Here is a 21,620-nt window from a genome sequence, read left to right as displayed (position 1 = left end):
GTGTCATGAGCCTGATTTGTCTGAAGTGTCTGTCTCTACTGTTGATTTCTAAGACAGTATTAAAAAATACAAGCTCCACCGTTTCCTGCAGTCCATGCTCACATCTACTTGTCACATGCTTATTCATTATGTTTAATGTACTGTTCAGACCAGAGTTACCAAACCTCATTCTTGATATCCTCCTTTCTATTTATGTTGCTTCCTCTCATTTCTCCCACTTCTCTATGAATTCTGTACTACTGGCCCTTATTTTCACTATCCTACTCTTCCTTCTTTTTGCCATTGCTTTTTAATTTCTGATTTGATTTTACCCTCAACCTTGCTACATATTATGATCATGCCTCTCTTTTTCTTGTTGCTACTTTGCAAAATGCAGTATTCATCTGTATTTATGCACAGATGCATATGTATGTAAACTTAACGTATATGCTTTAAAGTATTTGGAAGTTTCCTTATCTGTATTTACATCTCACACTGCTCAACCTAACACTAACTAGATTTATATGTTATCGTTTGCTTGTCATTCACACATGCACATACAACTACACAATGACAGCAAGCTATCATGCAAAGGAGGGGTCAGTGTTCAGCACATTTCGACATACAAGCAGGAGTCCGGGATCAAAACTGCAACCCTGTGGTTTTTGTGAAATTTTTGAGTCCAAATGCGAACGCATATAAACAAGAAACTAAAGCTGTGAAGTGAAAACACAGTATTTAAGCTTAATATTTTATTTAATGTCTTTTTTCTTAAGTCAAAACTTGACATGGTCCTTTAAACATCCAAAATAAATTACTTAAGCATTCAGTACTGTGGAAAAGAAAGACAACAGCAGATGTAAAAACTATCCATGACCAACTACAAAGACAGGCTGATTTCCCTTCAACACCAAAAATGGCAAGCATATATTTGAATGAGGTACACCCAGTAATGTTTCAAAGGGTTTTCTCGATGTACACAAATCACATTCAGTAACATGAAAATCTTAACCTAAATCTTAGCTTAGCTTGTGAGGTCCCATAATGATGTATCCAATAAGAATTAAAGAGAAAGTACTTCTACAACAGACATATACTGTAATCTTTACATTCCCAGTCAGACAGACATAAGTATGCACGTACTAGAGAGAGCAGTTAACCAGAGGTTATGAAAAAGTCAAAAGAACGTATTAACAATACTTAACAAGGTTCTTCACAGTGAATCTGTTATTTGGTGTCACACACAAATATTTAATGAAAACTACTGTTATTATAAGGTGTATAATAACAATAACAATAACAGGTAAGAATTTGAAGTTGGTTTACATAATCACTATTTTTAGTGGTGACATTTTTCAGTCTAAAACCATATAAGCAAAGAGAACAGACACTGCAACTGAGATGATACTCATCCTTGACACAGAAAGAGGCATTTTACAGGAATTTGCAATTAATACTTAATACCATATCCAAATAACCCACTACATAACTACAACAAAGTCCCTTACAATTTCCAATACAGATTCAGTGTGAGAGCACCTCAGAGGTACATGAATGTACGCGGAGATCAGAGTAGATAAGACATTAAAAAACAGAATTTCATTTTTTTCTAGATCACAGTACAGCATAATCACCGGTTGTGCCTATTTTAGGTATCCCACTCGTATGGCTGAAGGTCAAAAAGTTTGAGAAGACGACTTAGTTCATGAAAGCTTCATGCTGGAGTTCTAACTCTCCATGGAGTCCAGGAACTCTTCTTCGGTGATGTGCTCCAGCTTCTTCAGGACTGCTTCAGAGCTGGCTGGTGGGTAGTCTGCTACTGGCAGGTGGGGGGGCACAGGGTGGTTGTTGGAGGGAGGGCCCTGAAAGGAACAGCAAAGAGTGCGAAGGAAAGGCAGCAGCTGTGTGATGGAGGACAGGGAGTGCTGGGTGAGGAGGGGGAACTCCAAATTCTCTGTGGAAGATTCCTCACTCAGGTCATTCAGCGTCTGGAATAACAGAACAGCACACAGTAAACAGAGTGAGGTGAGGTCGTTTCACAAAATAAAACCTCAGTGAATAAGTGTCTCATCATATGATCCTACCCCATATCGCTGTAGTATCCCTTCCAGTACTCTGACAACATGGGGTGTGCATTCCTGCTCGCCTTCTATCAGCGCAGTCTCTGGGCCTCTGTAGCGGCTCACATCCACCTCAGGGACAAATGCCCAGCGATACCTGTGCATGGAACAGACAGAAACACCGGAAAGATGAGATAGAAAGTAACGTGGACAAAGTAAGTAATGCAACACCATGAACTTATGAAACGTGTTTCAAGTCATTTTGGGCTCTTACATCTGAAAGAGGGGTATCTTCTCTGGAGGAAAAGCCAGGGAGGTGTCCAGAAACTTGCAGGCCGACAGGTACATGTCCAACTCTGCCTGAGAGAAATTCACTGGTCCATTTCTGTCATGGGCTCCACGCACCACTTTAGCAAGCCTAGGTGGAACACAAAGACACAGGGAAAGACAAAGTATTTTAAGTGAGAGCTTCAACAGAGCATTAATGAAATGTGAAGAAAAGAATGAACTCACTTTGAGACGTCTTTATCCGCCTGCAGAGCTTTCTCTAGGCGTGCAAATATGCGAATCTGGAAAAGAAATATAGATCGAGGTTTCCAACCATCAGTCATTAAAATACAGACTCGTACTGTGTTGGCCCCGTGTATCAGGCCAGGTGCTCAAAAGATGACATCTCTTACCAGCTCTGTGACCATGATTGGCCAAAGAGATGTGAGGTGCTGGGATGAAATCCGCAAGAGGAGAACACGAAACATCAGGAACATCTGGGCTAAAACGGCAGCGCTGGGGTTCATACGCAAAGCTTCAGTGAGACGCTCTGAAAGGAGCGGGAGTGAAGTGAACACAGTCAATTTCAAAGTCTGTTTCCACCACTAGACTGAACATTACTACATAGAAAATCTACATAAATGTCCAGCACTATACCTTGGATGAGGGGAAGGTACAGATGATACTGGTCGATTTCACCACTGAACATGGCAAATGCCTGGCGCTTCAGCAGCATGGGTTTCTGGTCTACATTAGCAAACAGTTTCAGGGAGCTACTCTGCATGCCTGCAGCACAAACAAATACAGGATTAGAAGAGCAAATAATCAAAAGATCTCTGTAATCTCTCTTAACCTCCATGATTAACCCTCTGTGTCAAAGATCAGCTCTCACACGTAGAGGACAACTGTATCTTTGCAGCACCGCAAACACTACCGAGAGGCTGTACTCACTCATGAGGTCTTTAAACATGGTCTTCTCATGAGTCAGCAGGTGGTCAATAATGGATTTCCAACTGTGGAGAACACAAGGCAGGCAAGCCACAGAAGTCATACACTTGACAACAATGAGTTATCACTAGTTGAACGGTCCTGGACTCGACATGCCATATTTTATATCAAAGCTGACTTTCCAGACAAACTACTATTAAAATCCTCATTGGTCAGTTTAACCACATTTAAAGGTCACCAAAGCCTCTATCTAGATCTGGCTCGAGTAAGCTGTGGTTCAACAGTCATATGGTTCCTGACGTGAAAAGAAAAGGAAGAACAGCATGAACCTGAGCCGTATCAACTCCTGGATTTCTTTAACAAATGGACCAGCTCGGTCACCAATGGACCTTCCCTACGGTGGCCCTGAGAGCTAAACGCACTGCTACTTAAGACTATGCCCTCGTGATTGTATTCCTCCGCCAACCAGTCAAGTCGCAGTTTACATCAATATCTGTCCAGACACATATATGTAGTGAAGACTCTCAAATTGAAGTTATCACAATGATGACATGTTTGATTCCAGCGAGTAATTTGAAGAACATTATGACGTCACAGTGAAGTTGACCAAATTCCATTCATTCCTTGAGTCCACGTGAACATTTGTGCCAAGTTGAAAGAAATTCCCTCGAGGCCTTTCTGAGATATTTCGTTCACGTGAACAGGATGGACAACCTGAAAACATAATGCTATCAAATAAACAAACACGCTAACCTGTGAGCACAGGAGGCATCCATGGTGAAGAAGAGGGGGTCCATGTAGAGCTCGAAGACCTCTTTCTTCCAGGCCCTTTTGGTATAGGCATAACCACTCAGACTGCTCAGCAGCTGAGCACCCGCTTCGAAGCTGGGCATGTTGTAGGCACTAGAGGAAAGAAAGACAAAATTACAGGAAGTCTATTAAGACTAAAGCTAAAGCTTTCAGACAGCCCTGCAGGAGCACTGACCTGTGGTTCTTCAGGTAGGGGAAAACATAGTACATGAGTCGAGAGATGAGAGGGACAGCTTTCTCCTTCTCATCGCTGCGGTACACCATGTCCAGAAGTGGTGCCAAGATCTAGACAACGAGAAAAGATGTTAAACAATACAAACACACAAAGATTCACCCATTCATTCTCTCATCATAAATAAAACCTCAAACACCCTACCTCAGCCAGGAGTACAAGAGCTTGCACGCTGTAAACTGAGGGAGCCGAAGAGGAAACCATGGTGCTCGACTGAGCCATTGACTCTGACAAGAAGAAAAGGAGAGAAAGAAGGAGGGAGGTCACTTGTGACTGTTACAAGCTTGTGATCATTCTGGGAGACAGCAACATGTGCTGATCCAATTTCAAAACTGTTGAGAAAAGCTGAGTGCATCCATGCAATGCTAATCGTGTACTATAGAAAGAGCAGTGTTTCAGCAGCAACAGTAGTGCTGTTGGGCTCCCCTGGGTTCATTTTCTCAACCTGTGGCTGGGAGTTGAAATGAGGTCAGTCATCGATTTGTCAGAGGTATCTAAAATTACCACAATGGTCACCATCCATGTCTGCATCATCGGGCTCTTCTGCTTCAGGGCACACTTGTGGCTGAACTTTGACCTCAAGGCTGCGGCTGAGCCAGCTGGTCTGCTCCAGAGATGAACCTGCGATCCCACCCACTGCCTCGAGGATCCGCTGAGTCACCTCCTGCACGACAGTATCACCATCAGTATCACCAGTGTCTCATAGGCACTTGCTCGCTATGTAATATATAGATACAGCAATACGTCATGCATCATACCTGCAGGTCTCTAGTGTCCTTCTTATTGTCCAGGTTGAGAAGCCTATTGACGAAGTCATTGAGAATTCTGCAAGACAACGTGATTAACAATTTGAACAATTAAAATACAACCAGCTGGCCAACCATGGTCAAAAGAAATATGACCGTCTGGGTTGTTTGTCCGGTCTGTTTGACACTGAAGTACAACTACTACTAATAAGAGTCCAGAATAAGTACTGAGTGTGTAAAAACTGACCCCAGCAGTAAGAAGTGCCCCGGCGGGGCCAGGTTGAGTTGAACAGACTCCCTTAACAGACTGAGGAGAGGGGCGATGTTTTCCTGCAGAGCCTGAGCTGAAAGACTGCACATGGACACAGATTATTAGAAACATGAGCATTTGTAGAACGCTCTTATGAGACTTGAGGTGGGGACTTGCATTGTAATCTCCCACTTACCTCTGGATATAGGCGTAGCTGAAATGTAGCATGGGGATATCGACCAGGCTTGTCTTCTGATGCAGGGAATGTGGAAGTCACATTAGAGCGGGAAAATTGACTTCAGAAACGTCCAGAACACATGTTTTTGAGTATCTGCATTCGTGTGTACATTTGTGTACCTGTTCTCCTTTGATCTGATGTGGTTTTTTCACCACCTCTTTGACCAATTGTAGGATGGTATCTGTGTGCAATGTGTTCAGTGATTTCACCAGATCCACAATGGTTAGACGAGGCTCACTGGCCACAGGTAAAACCTAAAGAAGACAGGAGTGTGATGACACCAACAAGTGCTCTAAGGCCTTTCAGTGAGACAGATGACTGTGTCCTTTCTTTGTTTCTGGACTCACTGCAGTTCTTACTTTGTTTTTAGGCCTCCTTTTACTCTTTCTTCTGCTCCAAACTTCTCCCAGCGAAGCCATGAGCTGAATCCCATACTGTCCAGTCAGAGGGACCAGGAACTCCAGGATCCGCTGGCGTAAGATCTAAACATGGGTGAAATTTTCCATAATAGTACATGCACATGGATAAATAGGAGAAAATATGTAAGCATATTATAGAATCAATAGACACATACAAGTAACACAGACCTGTCATTACATTCATTTGTATTGGCCCAAGACAATGTAGAAAATCTGCATGTGTGTAAGACATACCTTGGTGCTTTTAAAGTAGACAGAGGTAGAGGAGTGTTTGCTGCTCTGGGCAGAGTCAGATGCACGCCTCTGAAACTCCTCCCTCATGACTACCCCCCATAACAATGTCATGCTACTGAGCATGTGGGGTAGTGCCTCGATCACAGCGCTGCGCGCATTACGGACATCAACAGGATCACAGGCAACCAAGGACTGAGAGGGAAAGACAGAGGGAAATAGGTATTCACTTGTTCATAGATATAAGAGGTACATATGTGAGAGTGTGAGTGTGTGTGTGTGTGTGTGTGTGTGTGTGTGTGTGTTTCATTCCTCACCCTCTTGTTGTCCAGTAAACAATAGTGCGTAATGGTGGTCAGGCCTTCCAGCAGAGTCAGAGGGTAGTCAGGGGCAATGTTTTCCTTCCTTCCACTCAGGCTGGTCGGAAGAAAGAAACATATATCACACAATTGTTTTCTCTTTTTTGCTTACTTTTTTAGTCATGGGTGTTTTGCAGGTTTGAATACTGGCTGACTTGAGGCTGACATAAACCTTACATGTGATAAGAAAGACCTGACTGGCCGTCATAAACATTAAAAAGGCCAAACGTAAAGCGTCACAGTGTAAAAAATTAGCCTGCATCAGTCTACCTCTGATTTGTCTTTCCTCCATCGTGCTCGTAGAGCTTGACCAGCTCGTCCAAGTTCTTGCAGATCTGATTAATAAGCGGAGCCACGATGATGCTTAATGAACGTCCCAAGTATGGCAGAGAGGAGCACAGCAGTGATACCCAGTGGGGGTGCATGGAATAGCCGTACTGTGGCTGCAGAGCTCTGGCCGCGGCAGAGACAAACATTCCTTGGGCTGTGATGGGATGGCTTTGGATGTACTGGGCTGCCTTGATTGACTGCTGAAAAAGAACTGCAGTTTGCCACTCACGAGCAAGGGGGGTGCTGGCAGTTGGAGATTCACGAGGTTCCCCGGGCTGGCCAGATGTGCCACCTGACCCAGCTGCTGAGACAGCCCCACCAGGCCACACATGGTACTCCAGGACTATGAGAGCCTGGAGGAGTTTCAGTAATTCCATTTGTAAGGGGTACTGTTCCTGGCCCCCTCCTGTTCCAAGATTCACCAGACTCTCCTCTGACAGGCCTCCCTGCTCATCCAGCAGCTCCACACCCTTGGGTGGTCCCTTGTCCGTTCCCCTCTGGCTGACATACATGGATGCAGAAAGCGTAAGCAGTGCGTATTGCTGCACTTTACATCCTGAGAGGAGTCTGCGGATGGGCTCCGCACTGGCCCCGTTGCCCTCTTGTCCCCGTGCCATGCAGCCAAGCTGGTTCACCATCCGGGTCAGTACCTCGACACTCTTCACCTGAACCTCCCTGTTCCCTTGCAGGTCAAGAGGACCCAGGTTCAGATAGGAAGGGTAATGAGAGCGCAGGAATCGCAGACACAGGGACACCAGCAGTTCAATGAGCAAAGATGGGGGCACAGAGGGGGAGGAGGAAGGGGAAAGCAGGCAACCATAGAAGCCCTGACCATCCTGGGCCTGCTGGTGGCGCTGCAGGAGGTTGGAGACCAGGTTTAAATGTGCAGCAGAACTTGTGTCCAGAGAGGTGGAGGAGAGTGCGTCCACCAGAGGGCACTCAGCACTGCTCCTCAGCAGGCTGTCTAGCAGTGCTAAGCCTTGGAGCAGATGGCGCCAGCCACCTGCAACAGGATACAGCAGCACGTGGCGGAACAGAGAGTCGATGGCCTCTCTCTTCTCACGCTCCTGCTTTAGCAGGCGAGACCTGGCCATGGCCTCTAGCTCTAAATCCTCCTCATCCTCACTTGACAGTGAATCAGACGCCTGTGTGTGCTCGGACTCTGCCCTCCGCAGGCCGTTGACCACACCTCCTTCATCAATGCTGCGGTAGAGGGCAGAGCCTGAGCTGGAGTTCTCAGTGGATACCTGGGCTCCACTGGTGTCAGCGGACTCAGTGTGTTCACTCTCTGCCGCCTCTTCCTCCTCCTCCTCCTCCTCTTTATATTCATCCTCTTCTGTCTCTTCACTCTCACTCCTAGACGCCACCAAGGTGTCCAGGGGTTTGACCAACTCTGTGCCTCCGTCTAACTCTTCCCACAGGGATTCCCGGTCCACAATGTTCGTGACATTCAAGGTGGTGACCTCTGTTGCCATGGCATCCACAGATGTCCCAGAGGTTCTGGTGGAGCTTCGACTTCTGTTGTTTAGGGCCTTCAAGGTTCCTTTAAGAAACAAAACACACATACAGTCAAAGCAAAGAAGTTCATCCAATTCAAACTTTCTTGATTTACACAATATTTGCAACACATGCTGGCAAATCCACATACCAGCAGTGACGTTCTGTTTGATGCTCTGAATGGAGCAGCGCTGGGTGGAGGGGTGAAGCAGCAACAACAGAATAGGCTCCAGGATCCGAATCACGTCACTGAAGGAAAGAGCCCTGACCAGCCAGCGCTGAGCCGCTGCACTTACTGAGCCGTCTGTACAGCTCAGACTGTCCACCACAACGCACAGAGAGCTGAGAGAGAGACACACGTTTCAGTTTTCAGTTTTTAGCTGCTTCATATTTGACACAGGTGCTACTGTTCTGTCTGAGGTTTCCCATTTGCACAGTTTAACTTTTCACAGCTCTGCTAGTTGCCACTTTGCATCTCTGCCTCTCTGACGCTAAAGCCTCCTTGTGCAGCAGGTTAATCCACTATCAGAGGAGCATCAACACATATTTTGAGGATGTAAGTCGCATAAGACGTGCACTGAGACAGAATATACAGTATTCAAGAACTACATAGAGACTCAGTGATATATATTACTTCGTCTTGAGTGCACACTGCTTTTTCACTACATACTAACCGGTCAAAGGAGCGATTGAGAGACATGGCCCTGCTGGCCTGGATCTCCCGGGTCAAGTGCCATAGAACTGTGAAACGGTGGAGAGCTTCCAGCCGAACAGCCTGGGGCGGACAAACACAAGGCAAACCTTCAAACTCATCACATTTCCTGATAGGTCTGTTTGTGTGTCCCAGTGAAACTGACACATCTAGAAGACGCTGGGAGAAAATTAAAATGTGTGAGCAAACTGTGGTTCAGCATGTGTGTGCAGATATAGTTCACCTTGTCTTTGTGTAATAGCGCCTGGCAGATGATGTCCTCACAGATGGAGGCTGATGGAGCCAAACAGTGAAGCCTGTAGAAGAGTTCCACACAGGAAATGTGTTGCTCTCTCCGCTCTGTGTCCAGCTGGCTCCAGAGGACCAGGGACACCCTCTGAGTCACACCAAAAACAAAAAACCTTAAAATACCACATTTATAATAAAGCTTATGGGTGCGGCAACATGTTTTTCTTCTATAACTGAACCTGATAGAAGTCTGTGCGCTCCTCTATGGCACGAAGCAGAGCAGGGAAGATGGGCGGCACAGTGACCATCTGCAGCCGCCCACTTAGAGGGTTGGTGTCAGATGTCTGGTAGCGTCTGTGCTTGTCCTGGATGACCAGTGCTAAAGACTGAGAGTGGTTGATGAGTTCCAATAGGGAGGCCACTGCTGTGTGCTGGATGTTGTAGTCCCTGGACAGGCAGCACAGGGTCATCAAGGACCTCAGCCACACCGACAGGCTGTCCATGTCACTACCTACGGAAAACAACATTTTTTTTAATATTGTATTGTGTTACCAGGCAGGGAGGATTAAAAGAAAAATGCTACGTGTTGCATTACGGGAAATGAAGGATCCAGTGATCCAAAAGTTGATCTATAGTAGTTCTAAAATTCAGGACATCTTGGCCTCTGCTTTGACCACTTTTGACCATTTTCTTCATTTGTTTCTTGAATGCTGCTGCAGGACCTCATGTAGCTGAGAAGGCCTTGGTAAAACTTAGCTGGAAGATTTCAATCAAACTGTGTGCTGACCTGTGTGCTCAAACATGTCTGTGTGGAGAGCCAGAGTCTCCTCTTCGCTCAGGTAGACAGGGAAGGTGGTGCACTCCAGCAGGAGGTGGCAGGCGGCGGTGAAGGCCTGACGACAAGCCTCGGAGATCTCTGCCTTGCCGCGGGGCATGTAGCCAGCTGCCCAGTCCAGACACCCTAAATGCCCGCGCTCCTTTTTCTTCTCTGTGGGGGCTGCTGAGAGCTGGGCGTCAGATGTGGTGCGGGGTTTAAGCTTGTTTGGAGTGAACAGTTCAACCAGTTTCTCTTTAATTTCCCGCCCCCCTGTGTTCACCAAAGTCTTGTGATCCAGTGAGGCAGTAGCTGGGTTAGGCTGGGGTACTTCTGCCGGTCCACTGACATCCTCCACCTGCACTAGCAGGTATCTGAAACACAGTAGGAGGGAAACTATTTAGAAATCCCTGTTCATAGAGGTCCATGTGTGTGGCAGCTAATTTTGGATCAGCAGTTTACCTTGTGGTTATAAAGGCCAGGATCTCCTGCAGACATTGGGTCATGGTGTCTACGCTGCCTCCCTTTCGCCACACTCCTTCGCTTACTTTGGAAGTTCCATTTTCCTCAGCCGCCAGCCCCATGCCTGGTGGGAGATGCTGCTCTGATGGTGAGGCGCTGATGCCCAATCCGCTGTCTTCAGACCTGAGTGTTGGGTAAATACCATCTGCAGGCTCCGCCTCATCTCCTCCATCTCTGTTTAGCTCTTCATCTCCATGGTGCCCATTAACCTGACCATCATCTTTCTTTTCCTCTGTGTCTACATCCTAGAGTACAATTGGTATGATGAGGCACAGTCAAACTTATACTATTTAAACTTATATTTCAAAAGACAACACATTGGTTTGGACTGTAACATTGCCAACCTGAGTCTTTTTGCTTTCCTCCTCTGGTGACTGTAACTCCATGTCCTCCGTGTGTGCCCCTGCCTCAACATCCATATAAGCCACAGGCATCTGGATCTTACTCAGGACCTTGAAGCAGGCACGTAGACCATGTGTGACATCTTCCAGGCTAACAGTGTCCATGTGGCTGTGCAGAGTCCGCAGCATGATGCTTAGCATCTCAGGGAGGAACTGGGACTGGATGTCTGCGTGAAGCTCCTGTAGGAGAAAAAACAACATGCAGAACACACTGCTGTATCGGTGTGTGTGCGTGATTCACACTTGGGTCAACAGGTGTTGAGTAATAGTCAACATTTGTTTTAACCTAACTGAGTACCGAAGCTATGCAAAAAAGGTCAACTAAAGAAAGATTAACATTTTTCTTGATTTGGCAAATCAAGATAGTCACGATAGTCGAGTCACAAGCACATATTAGTTCTGGGTCTGTGCCTGTAAAAGGTGTCCGTTTCAGTTTAAGTTTCACTGCATCATTTCTGTTTCACACAAATAGGGGAACCATTGGTGTGCAAGTGTGTGAGCTGTTTACCAGAGGAAGAACGTCAAGCAGGAAAATGATGAGATTGGACATCTCTTCGACAGACGGAGCAGGGTGACTGCGGTCCTGCCAAGGAGGCGTTGGTGGGTCAGCTTTGTCACTACAGAGCAAAGGCAGAGGAATAAAAACCACGATCCTTCTCGGATGATGTTCAATGATTTTTTAACATCACTGTTGTCATGTTGTTATCCTTTACACTGTATAAATCTTGACTTTTTCCCACTAATCTTGCATTATTCTGAGCTGGCATCATATGCTGTGCTGTCAACACCTGATAGGTTTTAGAATGTAGCGCCATACCTGAGAGAAGTGCAGAAGCGTCGGGTCATGTACTCCCACAGGTACTCGCTGTTCATGGAGCTCACGAGCATATTCACCGTCTTTATGATCTCTGATGCGTTCTTATTCTCTTTTATTTTACTGTTTAAGACAACACAAGACAAGCATAATCTGCTTATGTTTTGTCACACACTCAGTTGAATATGTATTCAACAGTGAACAGTCTTGGATCCGTCCCATCATCTGTCGCTCTAACCTGGCCAGCTGGTTGCCGGAGAGCCCGGACCTGGCGATGGTTTCCTCCCCCAGCATTTCTCGACAGTAGCTGTGGAAGGCTCGGACCACCTCCAACAGCACGCTGCTCATGACCACTGGACCTGTGCAGAAACACGGCCATTACAACATGCTTAAAGCTGAGACATGAGCAGTGTGGTGGATCAAGTAACTCAGCGTTTTGATGTGTTCGTGTACTGCACTGCTCAGCGCTCCTTACTGTACCTATCTCCGGTTTATCCAGCAGGCTGATGATGATGCGAAAGGGCCTGAGGTATCCAATCACATTTCCCACGTCACTCTCCACGTCCTTCTGTTTGAGGATGTCAATGAGCGCCTGAAGAGACAGAAACGAACAGATAAGAACATGAGACATGGGTGGCAAACATACATCCGTGCACTGTTCAAACATACACACCTGCGCTGCAAAAAGCAAAATCTAAGATCTAAGTAAGATGAAATATCTTAAATTAAGCCAGTTAATGCTTGGTTTTTTTTTTGTCTGACTGTATCTTTTTACCAGGTTGTTTTTATGTTAGACCATTTCAGTACTTTCAAGCTTTTGGTCTTATTATTAATTCATAATTTTTAATTATTTCTTAGTCAAATTGTATGCTGTTTCTGAGGCAGTTAATGCCTGAAACTACATTTTCCAAAATGATACAACCGTTTGACCAACACTGACAAGCACAAAGCTGCTTTGTCAGAAAAAGGAACTTGTATTTAGTCTGCACTGCTTTTAAGATGACTGTGGATCTTTGAGCTGAGTTTCTGCAGCGCCCAGAATGTGAAATGTGAATTATGCTTCCTCTCATCTACAGTACAAGTTGTACAAGAGTGGTATCAAGAAAGTAAATAAGCTTGCTTGTCAAAATCTCAAACATTTAAAAATATACATATATTCATGTCATCTTTTACATGTTAGCATGAGTCTGTGTGCTAACGCGTGAGCAAGTCACCTGCACGAGGTAATCTCTAGAGTAGGTGTTGAAGTAGAAGGATGTATGGTCCTCTGTGGTAGTGGAGAGGTTGTGGTGTGATACCATTCCTCCTTTAATGTCAGTCCCTGAGAACACATACCCAGAGGCAAACAATACAGAGTTAACTGGCAAACTGAGTAGGTTTATTTATTACTGAAGAGTATGTTAATGATCAGCACCTAGGAGCCAGGCGTAGAGGCGTCTGTTGAGGGACATGTCTCTGCGGAGCAGTGTAAGTGAGGCGGCAGACACCACTGTGGTCATGTCTTTGACACTCATGGTAATACTGGACTTGGCTGGATCCTAAACAAAAAGGAGCTGGTTGAGAAACAACAGGAACAACTGGGAGTGTAATGACGGGACAGTGCCTATGTTCAGTGGAAAAGAAGGTAAAGATTTCGTGTTGATGACAACTCACAGAGTAATAACGCAATATTTTTGAGCAGCAGCATTAATTTCAGGTTAATTCTGACTTTTTTACCCTAAATAGCTTGAATCGAATGATATAAGGGGACTCTGGTTGTCAAGTAGAAAAAGGAGAAACACTTAACTTGGACAACTTAGACCAAAGGCAGGAAGTGAGTGTGTTCATGTGTGTACCTACCAGGCATTCAGCAAAGGGGAAAAAGTAGAGCAAGATTTCAAGCATGTGCCTCTGCACCAGGACATTGGAATCTTGAAGGGAAAGACAGACCGACTTCACCTGAAAAAGGACGGAGGCAGAGAAGCTCAGAAGAAAAAAGAAGGTGATGGAGCAGACAACAGAACTAAACTGAAGGATGTTCACAGTACAAAAATACACCTCTCAGTGCACTTCTTTATCAAATGTGCTTCATGTGTGCACTAAGACAGACACCGACACTCACCACCAGTCTGTGGTCATAGCCAAGCATGAGCATGTGCTCTCGCTGGGACGACATGCGGTCAAAATGTGTGACTATGAAGACGGAGGCGGGCAGTCGCACTGTGGGGCTGACCAGCATACTGCCCCACAGGGCGCCATAGAAGACCTGCTGACCCACCAGCATCGACAACTTGACCAGCAACGCATCAGTCCTTAACAGAGGACAAAATGGAGACAACTCACTGTCATGTGTTCAACAATACATCCACTCATAAATCTATATCTCTCAGTGGCAGGCCTGCCTCGTGGTTAGTGATGTCATACCAATCAATTCTGATCAAAACATCTATTGTTTCAGTGAAAGTACTGTTTAGGCAGTACATAATCATAAGAGGGAAATCAACAGTGAAAGATGGACAGATTATGGAAAAATAAGGATTATATTGTTAGGAAAAGGGCTGTCAACAAATCTCATGAGAAAACCAAAACTGTCCCCTCTTAATGCTTTCCCACTTCTCCAGCCTGTCTGTGGTTCACAGTCCTGAGCCCATCAGCTCCTCCAGTGATGAGTCGTCAGTGTATACTTTCATTTAACCCTTATGTGGTGTTCGGGTCAAATTGACCCGTTTCAAATTTTTACAAAAAGAAAAATGATACAAAGATACAACATTTCGACCTGAAACTCCATGGCCTTGGCTTATTTTATGTGAGGAACATGTGAAAGAAAAAAAAAAATTGACTTCACATGATACAAGACCCCTACACATTTATGTCCTTCATAGGATGTTCGGGTCAATTTGACCCGCATGCATATAATGCCTGACAGACAGACTGACACACACACTAACACACACACACACACACACACACACACACACACACACACACACACACACAAGCAAACACACACACGCACACACACACACACACACACACACACAAACACACAGACAATACAAGCTTTCCTGCTCTTTTTCAGACAGACAGACAGACACACACACACACACAAACACACACACACACACACACACACACACACACACACAATATACAGGTTTTCCCACTCTTTTTCAGACAGACAGACAGACAGAGAGACAGACAGGCAGACAGACACACACACAAACACACACACACACACACACACACACACACACACACACACACACACACACACACACACAATACAGGTTTTCCTGCTCTTTTTACCCTCTGAAGCATTGGAACCTGGGAAAATTTTCTCTTACTGTACCAGATGTATCATACATCATAGGTCAGTTCACCCACGATCTCCACCAGCAATATGAGCAAAAAGTACATCTGTAGTACACACAGACTACGTTTACATGCAGTCAATATTCCGGTTTCTGAAACATTCGGAATAACCTGTTTACATGCGTGAGCAAACAGGGTTATTCCTGTAGACATGGTAATTATAATTAGTGAATAGAACATGCGCAAAACACAAATTAATGTTCCGTTCGATGGGGATATTCCGATAGGCGTATACACGACCAGATATTCGGGTTAGAAAAGGAGTAACCCAGGGGTCATATTCGGGTTTTCAAAAACCCGAATATGAGAATCAATTGAAAATATAAGTTTAAAATAAAAAACATCAATGAAAACATTGTTTCATTTCATTTTTTCATAGATAAGCATAAATACCACCCAAGGCTTTATTACAGTGGACTTTATCACAAAAAAACGAATGACACTTCCACTGTTAAATGTTATCTAGCAGAGATTAATTGAAAACATTTATCATGTATGTTATCTATATTACTTGGAATTGAGATAAAGACAATATATGTTGGAGTTTTTTTATGTTAATTTTTATTTTTGTATTTCTTTTAAAACCAACAATAATGTCCCGGGTCAATTTGACCCGAACAGTACCAAAGGGTCCAAAAAGTGAACATAACACAAGGGTTAAAAGAAAAGCTGTAGTTTCTAGAAAATATTGCATTTTTGGGGGACTTTTTCCATCTGAGGATTAATACACATTTAGTAATCTAGTGAGTAACAGCAGCAGGACGGTGTCTGTGGGATTGATTCCCTCTGCTCACACACACAAACAGGCTATATCAGGCTTTGGCTACACAAACAATACTATTAGCAGGATAACGTGTTTGCTGGTTGTGGTCTTTTCATGATTGTTGTTGACAATAAGAAACATATAGAATATTATCAGACCTCTCCTTTAGTTTAGAGTTCATTTCTTTCTTTCTCCTGACAGACACAGCATGTGCTCCGTACCTGTCATAAACCTCCAGTCCCTCCTCCATGCCTGGCAGTAGTCCAGTTATGAAGGCCTGCAGACTAGGCAGTAAAGCCCTCTGCAGCGGGAGATAGTAACGCTCATACAGTGTCAGCAGCACAGGCTTCACTGCTATGGCTGCATGGCCCAACAGCGGGAACAATCCTGAGCTGAAAACCAGTAAAAACACACCCATACACAAGTTATATCAGACAAAGCTGCACACATAATCATGCAAGCTCTCTCCTTGAAGCTGTAGGAGATTTATGGCGGTTTCTTCACCTGTAAATGACCAGATCCTTGGCCAGCCATTTTGTACCGATGATTTTGAAAATGACCTCGTAGGTCTCCAGAGCCTTGAGGTGTACTCCGCTTGGCAGAGCCGGGTGGAGGCACTGGGCGAGACGCTTCCCTATGATCAGCCTCTTGGGCAGGAGGGAGTAGCGAAGGTTACTCTGCAGGGCCTGAAAGAAAGAGACAGAAAAAAGGGAAAAAAACATATCTGGTGAGTATTTTGATCATTTTTTCTTTCCCCTCACATTCACTTTGTGCTTTAAGGACCAATTTTTATGCATCAAAACACTCAGACACTCCAAAGCAAATATGTGGTCTGCAAGTGGAAATAAAAGTGGCACATTTAATAGCCAAAATAAAGGCTAGAGGAACACGGTTATATAACAGTGAGAGACAGTCTCTCTAAGAAACAAGAACTTCCTTAGAAGTACAGAGAACTGAAACACACAAAGCAGCAGTGAAGCTTAAACCCACAAAGTACTGACAGCAAAAAAGGGAAGGTCAACGAAAAGACCATTAAAAGATCATTACATGGACCAACTTAAGCATGTTCGTGCTTTCTATGAACATAAGCAGTACATGTTGAGCTGTCCAGATAAAGATAGTAGCCGTTCTGTACTTCCATGCCATCATCCACTCTGTGCACCATACTGTACCTTATTGAGTTTGCCCAGGGACGAGATGAGATCCGCCCACTCGCTCGAAGACTCAAAGTTTCGCAGCGCCTTCTCAATGACCGCCGCATAGCTACGGTAACGGTAGTCATTCTGCAATTCTAATTCCTCAGGATCCATGATGCATCAGTCAGATTCCAGCATGTTCAGCACGATATTTCTGGGAAAAGGTTTGGAGGAAAGAGGCAATAAGTTTATTAAACTCACAAGAGCAATCAGTTCCACGACAGTCTCTCTTCCTGGAACTTGTTGGATGTCCTTCAGCCTCTGAGGCTTGTTTATGGCAAACAGAATTAGCCAGTTAGCTCTGTTCACTGATATACACAAGCCAAGAGGTGATGAAGACAAATGTCCTCATTCATGACTTGTCAGTGTTTGTCTGACTGACCTGTCTCTCAGTCTGGAAAGGGAGTGGCCCTGAACACACTTCCAGAGAAAAACAAGTTATGGACTGGGTGCAAACACACACAGAGATACAGCTCTCCTGTCTACACTGCAAACCTGCGGCAACATTAACATATTATATATTACATATCCTCATACTGCTGTCAGCACACATCGAATGCACACAGAGCAACCTCATCATTCATTTGGAGTCGTGTTTCTGGCTACTTGATGAATATAAATCCTGTAATAACTCTCCTTTTACCTCTGTTATGGTCTCCACCAGTTCCTGAGGGAAATGTCTGGCTGTTTAGCAGTTAAATGTTGCATGACGTTCACTAATATGCTAACTTTGTATGTCTGCTGCTTGGTGCTGGACAGACAGCTCGAGGCAGTGTCAGGTTCTTAAAACATTAGCTCAGTCTCTAGATTTTCACCCAATGACTGACTAACACAGCCTTCAGAGGGAAACAAATTATGGCTTGAAGACTGATGCTGCTGTATTCTGGAATTTCCCCTCGCGGGACAAATAAAGGAATATTGATCTTGATCTTATCAAGTGGATTCTACAAAGGCAAAGTAAACCCTCTCCCCACTTTCTTTCTATGCTGTTCCACATTAATATCACAGTGACTGAAGGCGAGCTAGACCTGTGGATCTCAAACTGTGTACCGTCACACACTGATGTGCCTTGGGAGCTTGGCAATTAGTCTTACTTATAATGATTTACATAGCTAAAAGCATGTGTGAAGGTGTGTCTCAGGAGTATTTGTATTTGGAGTCTTGTGACAAAAACGTATGAGAACCAATGACTAGACTAGCTCGCTGGCTAAGGAGCCCTCTTCTTCATCAACCTGAGGCGGTGGCGCTCTCACATCCTACCGACTCACCTGCTGCTACAACAAGAGAAAACTCTTCCTCCACCTCCTCTTGCCTGACCTGCACCTCCTCGCCTTCATCATTTTTCTTTCTAAAAAAAAAACTTCTTACATCCATAACCTAATCCATAAAAGCAGACAGCTTTTTCACTGAAAACAGCAGTCTGCTGTGGCTGGAAACAAAGTCAATCAGAGCAGGGAGACCGCTGAAACAAACCATATAGATACAGGCCATAAAATCAAAACAAATGAGCTGAAAGATGCTAAAAAGCTCTGCAGAGCTGAGGGTGAATGCACATTCTGGTGATAATTCTGTGTGGGTTTGTCACTAAGATCAGCTCCTTTCAAATTAACTGTTACAATTTGATACTTTGTTTATGTCATTATTAATTGTTGCAGCTTTAAAAAGGCCCTAAAAAAATAACTGAAACAGGAAAAGAATCTTATTTTAGGCTACACATACAAAAAAAACAAATTTCCCCAGTGCTGAATACTCTACAGCTTTTGTGCTTTCAAGCACATGGCAGAGGCAGTGGTCTGTGTGTGTGTGTGCGTGTGTGTGTGTGTGTGTGTGTGCACATGTAGTGTATTTGAATGAAGCTACACAGGGAGATGGATGGGGGAGTAGGGAGGCAGGATTAGAGGAGAACTGACATCTGGACTCCTGCCTGAGCTGAGAGGGGCTTTATCATCGTGGTCAAACCCAACAACACGTGCAGAGAGCGGCTGTGTGTTCATGGGTGTCTATTGACAGAAAAACAGTCAATGGAAATTCCAGTTACTGACCAGCTATGAAACACAACCACCCAACATTTGCTAGTTTAAGTTTTAAAAAAAAAAAAAAATGCTGATACACTCTAACATCATTAAAAAGTGAATACTGAGGGTTCGTTGTTGCTCACTCAAAATAATGTGCAAAATGAGGACATCACTTCAGTCCTTGTTCACTTGTGGTGGGCACTTTTGATTATGTTTGACATTTTACAGACAAAATACGTAAGATGCTGAAAATAATAAGCATATCTTGCCTGCAGCATATCTTTAGTGAGATAATAAAAGAAAAAAAGTGGAAAAAAGGCAAACTCAGATCTTGACCCAGACGACAGAAGGAAGAAGAGAGTTTACTTCTTGCAGTACAGTCAATAGCCGATACATAATGCTGATATCATGTTTTTGTTTTTTTTTTGCATCTGATGAAATACAAATGAACAATAATAACAAATGAGACACAACTGATTATGACATGAACATATGTTTAACATGTTATATTGTCTGCATTGTCTCTGCTTAAGCAGACCTGCATCCTGTCTGCAGTACGCTTCTTATATAAATAGTAAAAAACACACAAAAAAAATTACAGTATCAGCTAACAACTATAAACAACAACAACACAATTACCGTAAAGGGTTGAGATGAGAAGAAGAAGAGCAGCGTCGTCTGTACCGTGGCCTTGTTGTGTCACCATTGTTATCCAGTAGCACACGACTGCCAACTGATCAGTCCTTTCTAACCAAACCAGACTAATGACATCAAACCACTTCTGATCCATAGAAGCCACATGCACGACTCGTGACTGCAGCATTTGTAAAATCCTAAAAGTAGCCCTGTCACTAGATTACACTTTCCAACACTTTCTTCCCCAATGACAACTCTGACATTAAAGTTTGGAGTGGGTACAGAACGCGTACAACATAAAGTTATGATGCATAGCAATCCACCCGCAGATTAGGTGATGCTATTTAGAGATTACTCTCAGATGCTTTGCATTAGATGGCCCATAACTCATCCTGCAAAGAAAAACTTATTTGTGTGCAACCATTCAAGCAAATGAGGATCCTAAAAAGTCAGCTGAATCACAGATGATAATCGAGTTGTGTCGGTCAAGCAGAACTTAATGTGCATTCTCACTTCCTCATTGTATGTATCAGCAAACAGCAAGTGTGATAAAACCATGCGTGTCTACAGCCTGGTGATGGCTGAGACGTGTGTGCTTTGTGGGTGGACACACACACGCACGCGCTATGGCACACAACAAGCCCCGCTATGGACTGTGTCACCTGACTGACACCACCACCGCCACCACCACAGGCTTTAATGAGACGGTGTTCATCTGAGAGATGACAGATGGGAAGATATGCTCCATACATGCATGCATGCCAAAAGACAGTTGCCTACTGCAGCTTTTGGCCTGTAAACAGACCGTAGCATCAGTTAAGTTACAGCTTACTGCTGAGTGTGTTAGTTATGTAAGTGTGCAAGACCTCAGACCACTGACTGGATGATAATATCACTGCCTCAACGAAAAGAGACAAGTAATGCTAAATTAGAGGTTTTTGCAGTAGTCAAATACGATTGTATACAGCCAGCTTAAGCACATTTTCGTCAATACTGAAACTAAACAAGGGAAAAATCGATTATATAGTTAGCTAGCCATTGAACAAACGTGACGTTAGCGTACAATTGAACGTTAAACGGTGGGGTTTGTTTTAAGAGGGTTATACTCTTGTTATAAGACGACAGGATATGAAGTAAGCGTTAGCGCAAACAGCACCAGCGTAAACAAAATTAGCTAGCTATCAGGTGCATCAATGACTCACCAACTGCGAGACAAGCCCAAGATGTGCCGGAGCTCACTCGTTTCAAAGCAGTCCGGCACGGAGAAGTGACATCGTGCTCCTCATGGTGCATATTTTACGCTATCATGGCCCCGAAAAAAGAAAAGAAAAAGGGAGGGAGTACGCAAACCTGCTGTTTGGACTGAGGATGAGCTTTTCTCCAAACATGACTAGAGTACCAGGGGCGGGGCGGGATCCTCAAACTCAGCTGATTCAGAGCCGAACGCAGCGGGACGGCTCACTTCCTGGTGGAAAAGGGGTGGGGCGGGGATATTTTGTACAGTAAAGGGGGTGTTTGTCTTCAAACCGTCTTCGTAAAGTCAATACACAAAGCAATGACGGTACATTGCATCCTCGCCCGGAGCATCAAGAAACCAGTTCCTCCTCGAACAGCGTTAAAATAAAGATGTCGACTTCAGACTAATCTCGCTGCTCTCAGGCTTTGGTATGGTCCAGGATATACAGCGTTTAGGAACCTCTCACTTCACTGCTAGATATTTAACAAATTGCTATCAGGCATGTTATGATAGCAATTTAAAAACCAGCCACAGCCGTCTTTTTCTTTATTTTTTTTTTATTTTG

General features: G+C 44.4%; 1 protein-coding gene across 2 annotated transcripts; it reads right to left on the bottom strand.

Annotated features, from left to right (window-relative positions):
• Positions 1 to 1,445: 1,445 nt before the first annotated feature.
• Positions 1,446 to 21,231, bottom strand: dop1b (DOP1 leucine zipper like protein B). Of its 2 annotated transcripts, none has more exons than XM_076746477.1 (38): positions 21,021 to 21,231; positions 17,144 to 17,321; positions 16,476 to 16,657; positions 16,193 to 16,363; positions 13,959 to 14,148; positions 13,697 to 13,795; positions 13,272 to 13,395; positions 13,072 to 13,178; positions 12,338 to 12,449; positions 12,096 to 12,216; positions 11,861 to 11,980; positions 11,552 to 11,660; positions 10,987 to 11,223; positions 10,583 to 10,887; positions 10,094 to 10,494; positions 9,546 to 9,817; positions 9,302 to 9,454; positions 9,041 to 9,141; positions 8,518 to 8,708; positions 6,810 to 8,412; positions 6,498 to 6,597; positions 6,184 to 6,375; positions 5,890 to 6,012; positions 5,650 to 5,784; positions 5,489 to 5,544; positions 5,290 to 5,394; positions 5,055 to 5,121; positions 4,801 to 4,960; positions 4,441 to 4,523; positions 4,240 to 4,349; positions 4,008 to 4,157; positions 3,258 to 3,319; positions 2,964 to 3,092; positions 2,720 to 2,856; positions 2,553 to 2,608; positions 2,314 to 2,457; positions 2,064 to 2,196; positions 1,446 to 1,967 (listed from the first exon to the last, which is right to left on the bottom strand). In XM_076746477.1, the coding sequence occupies exons 2-38, from the start codon at positions 17,279 to 17,281 to the stop codon at positions 1,707 to 1,709; spliced, it is 6,939 nt and encodes a 2,312-aa protein (XP_076602592.1). In that variant the 5' UTR covers positions 17,282 to 17,321; positions 21,021 to 21,231; the 3' UTR covers positions 1,446 to 1,706. The 2 variants fall into 2 exon arrangements, with proteins under 2 accessions (XP_076602592.1, XP_076602593.1); XM_076746478.1 differs by having other exon boundaries at positions 4,813 to 4,960.
• Positions 21,232 to 21,620: the final 389 nt, after the last annotated feature.

This window comes from Chaetodon auriga, chromosome 13 (assembly GCF_051107435.1).
Source record: "Chaetodon auriga isolate fChaAug3 chromosome 13, fChaAug3.hap1, whole genome shotgun sequence".
NCBI lineage: Eukaryota > Metazoa > Chordata > Actinopteri > Chaetodontiformes > Chaetodontidae > Chaetodon > Chaetodon auriga.
The sequence above is the reverse complement of the archived record's forward strand: the minus strand, read 5'-3'. Positions and strand labels throughout refer to the sequence as shown.

Bases quoted from the DNA above. Each gene is read 5' to 3' on its own strand.
- dop1b (XM_076746477.1), bottom strand. From the start codon at position 17,281: ATGGATCCTGAGGAATTAGAATTGCAGAATGACTACCGTTACCGTAGC. The intron at 11,981-12,095 runs GTTAGAGCGACA...TGTCTTAAACAG, and splicing joins TCCGGCAACCAGCTGGCCAG to TAAAATAAAAGAGAATAAGA. The intron at 8,709-9,040 runs GTTAGTATGTAG...TCTCTCTCTCAG, and splicing joins CTCAATCGCTCCTTTGACCG to CTCTCTGTGCGTTGTGGTGG.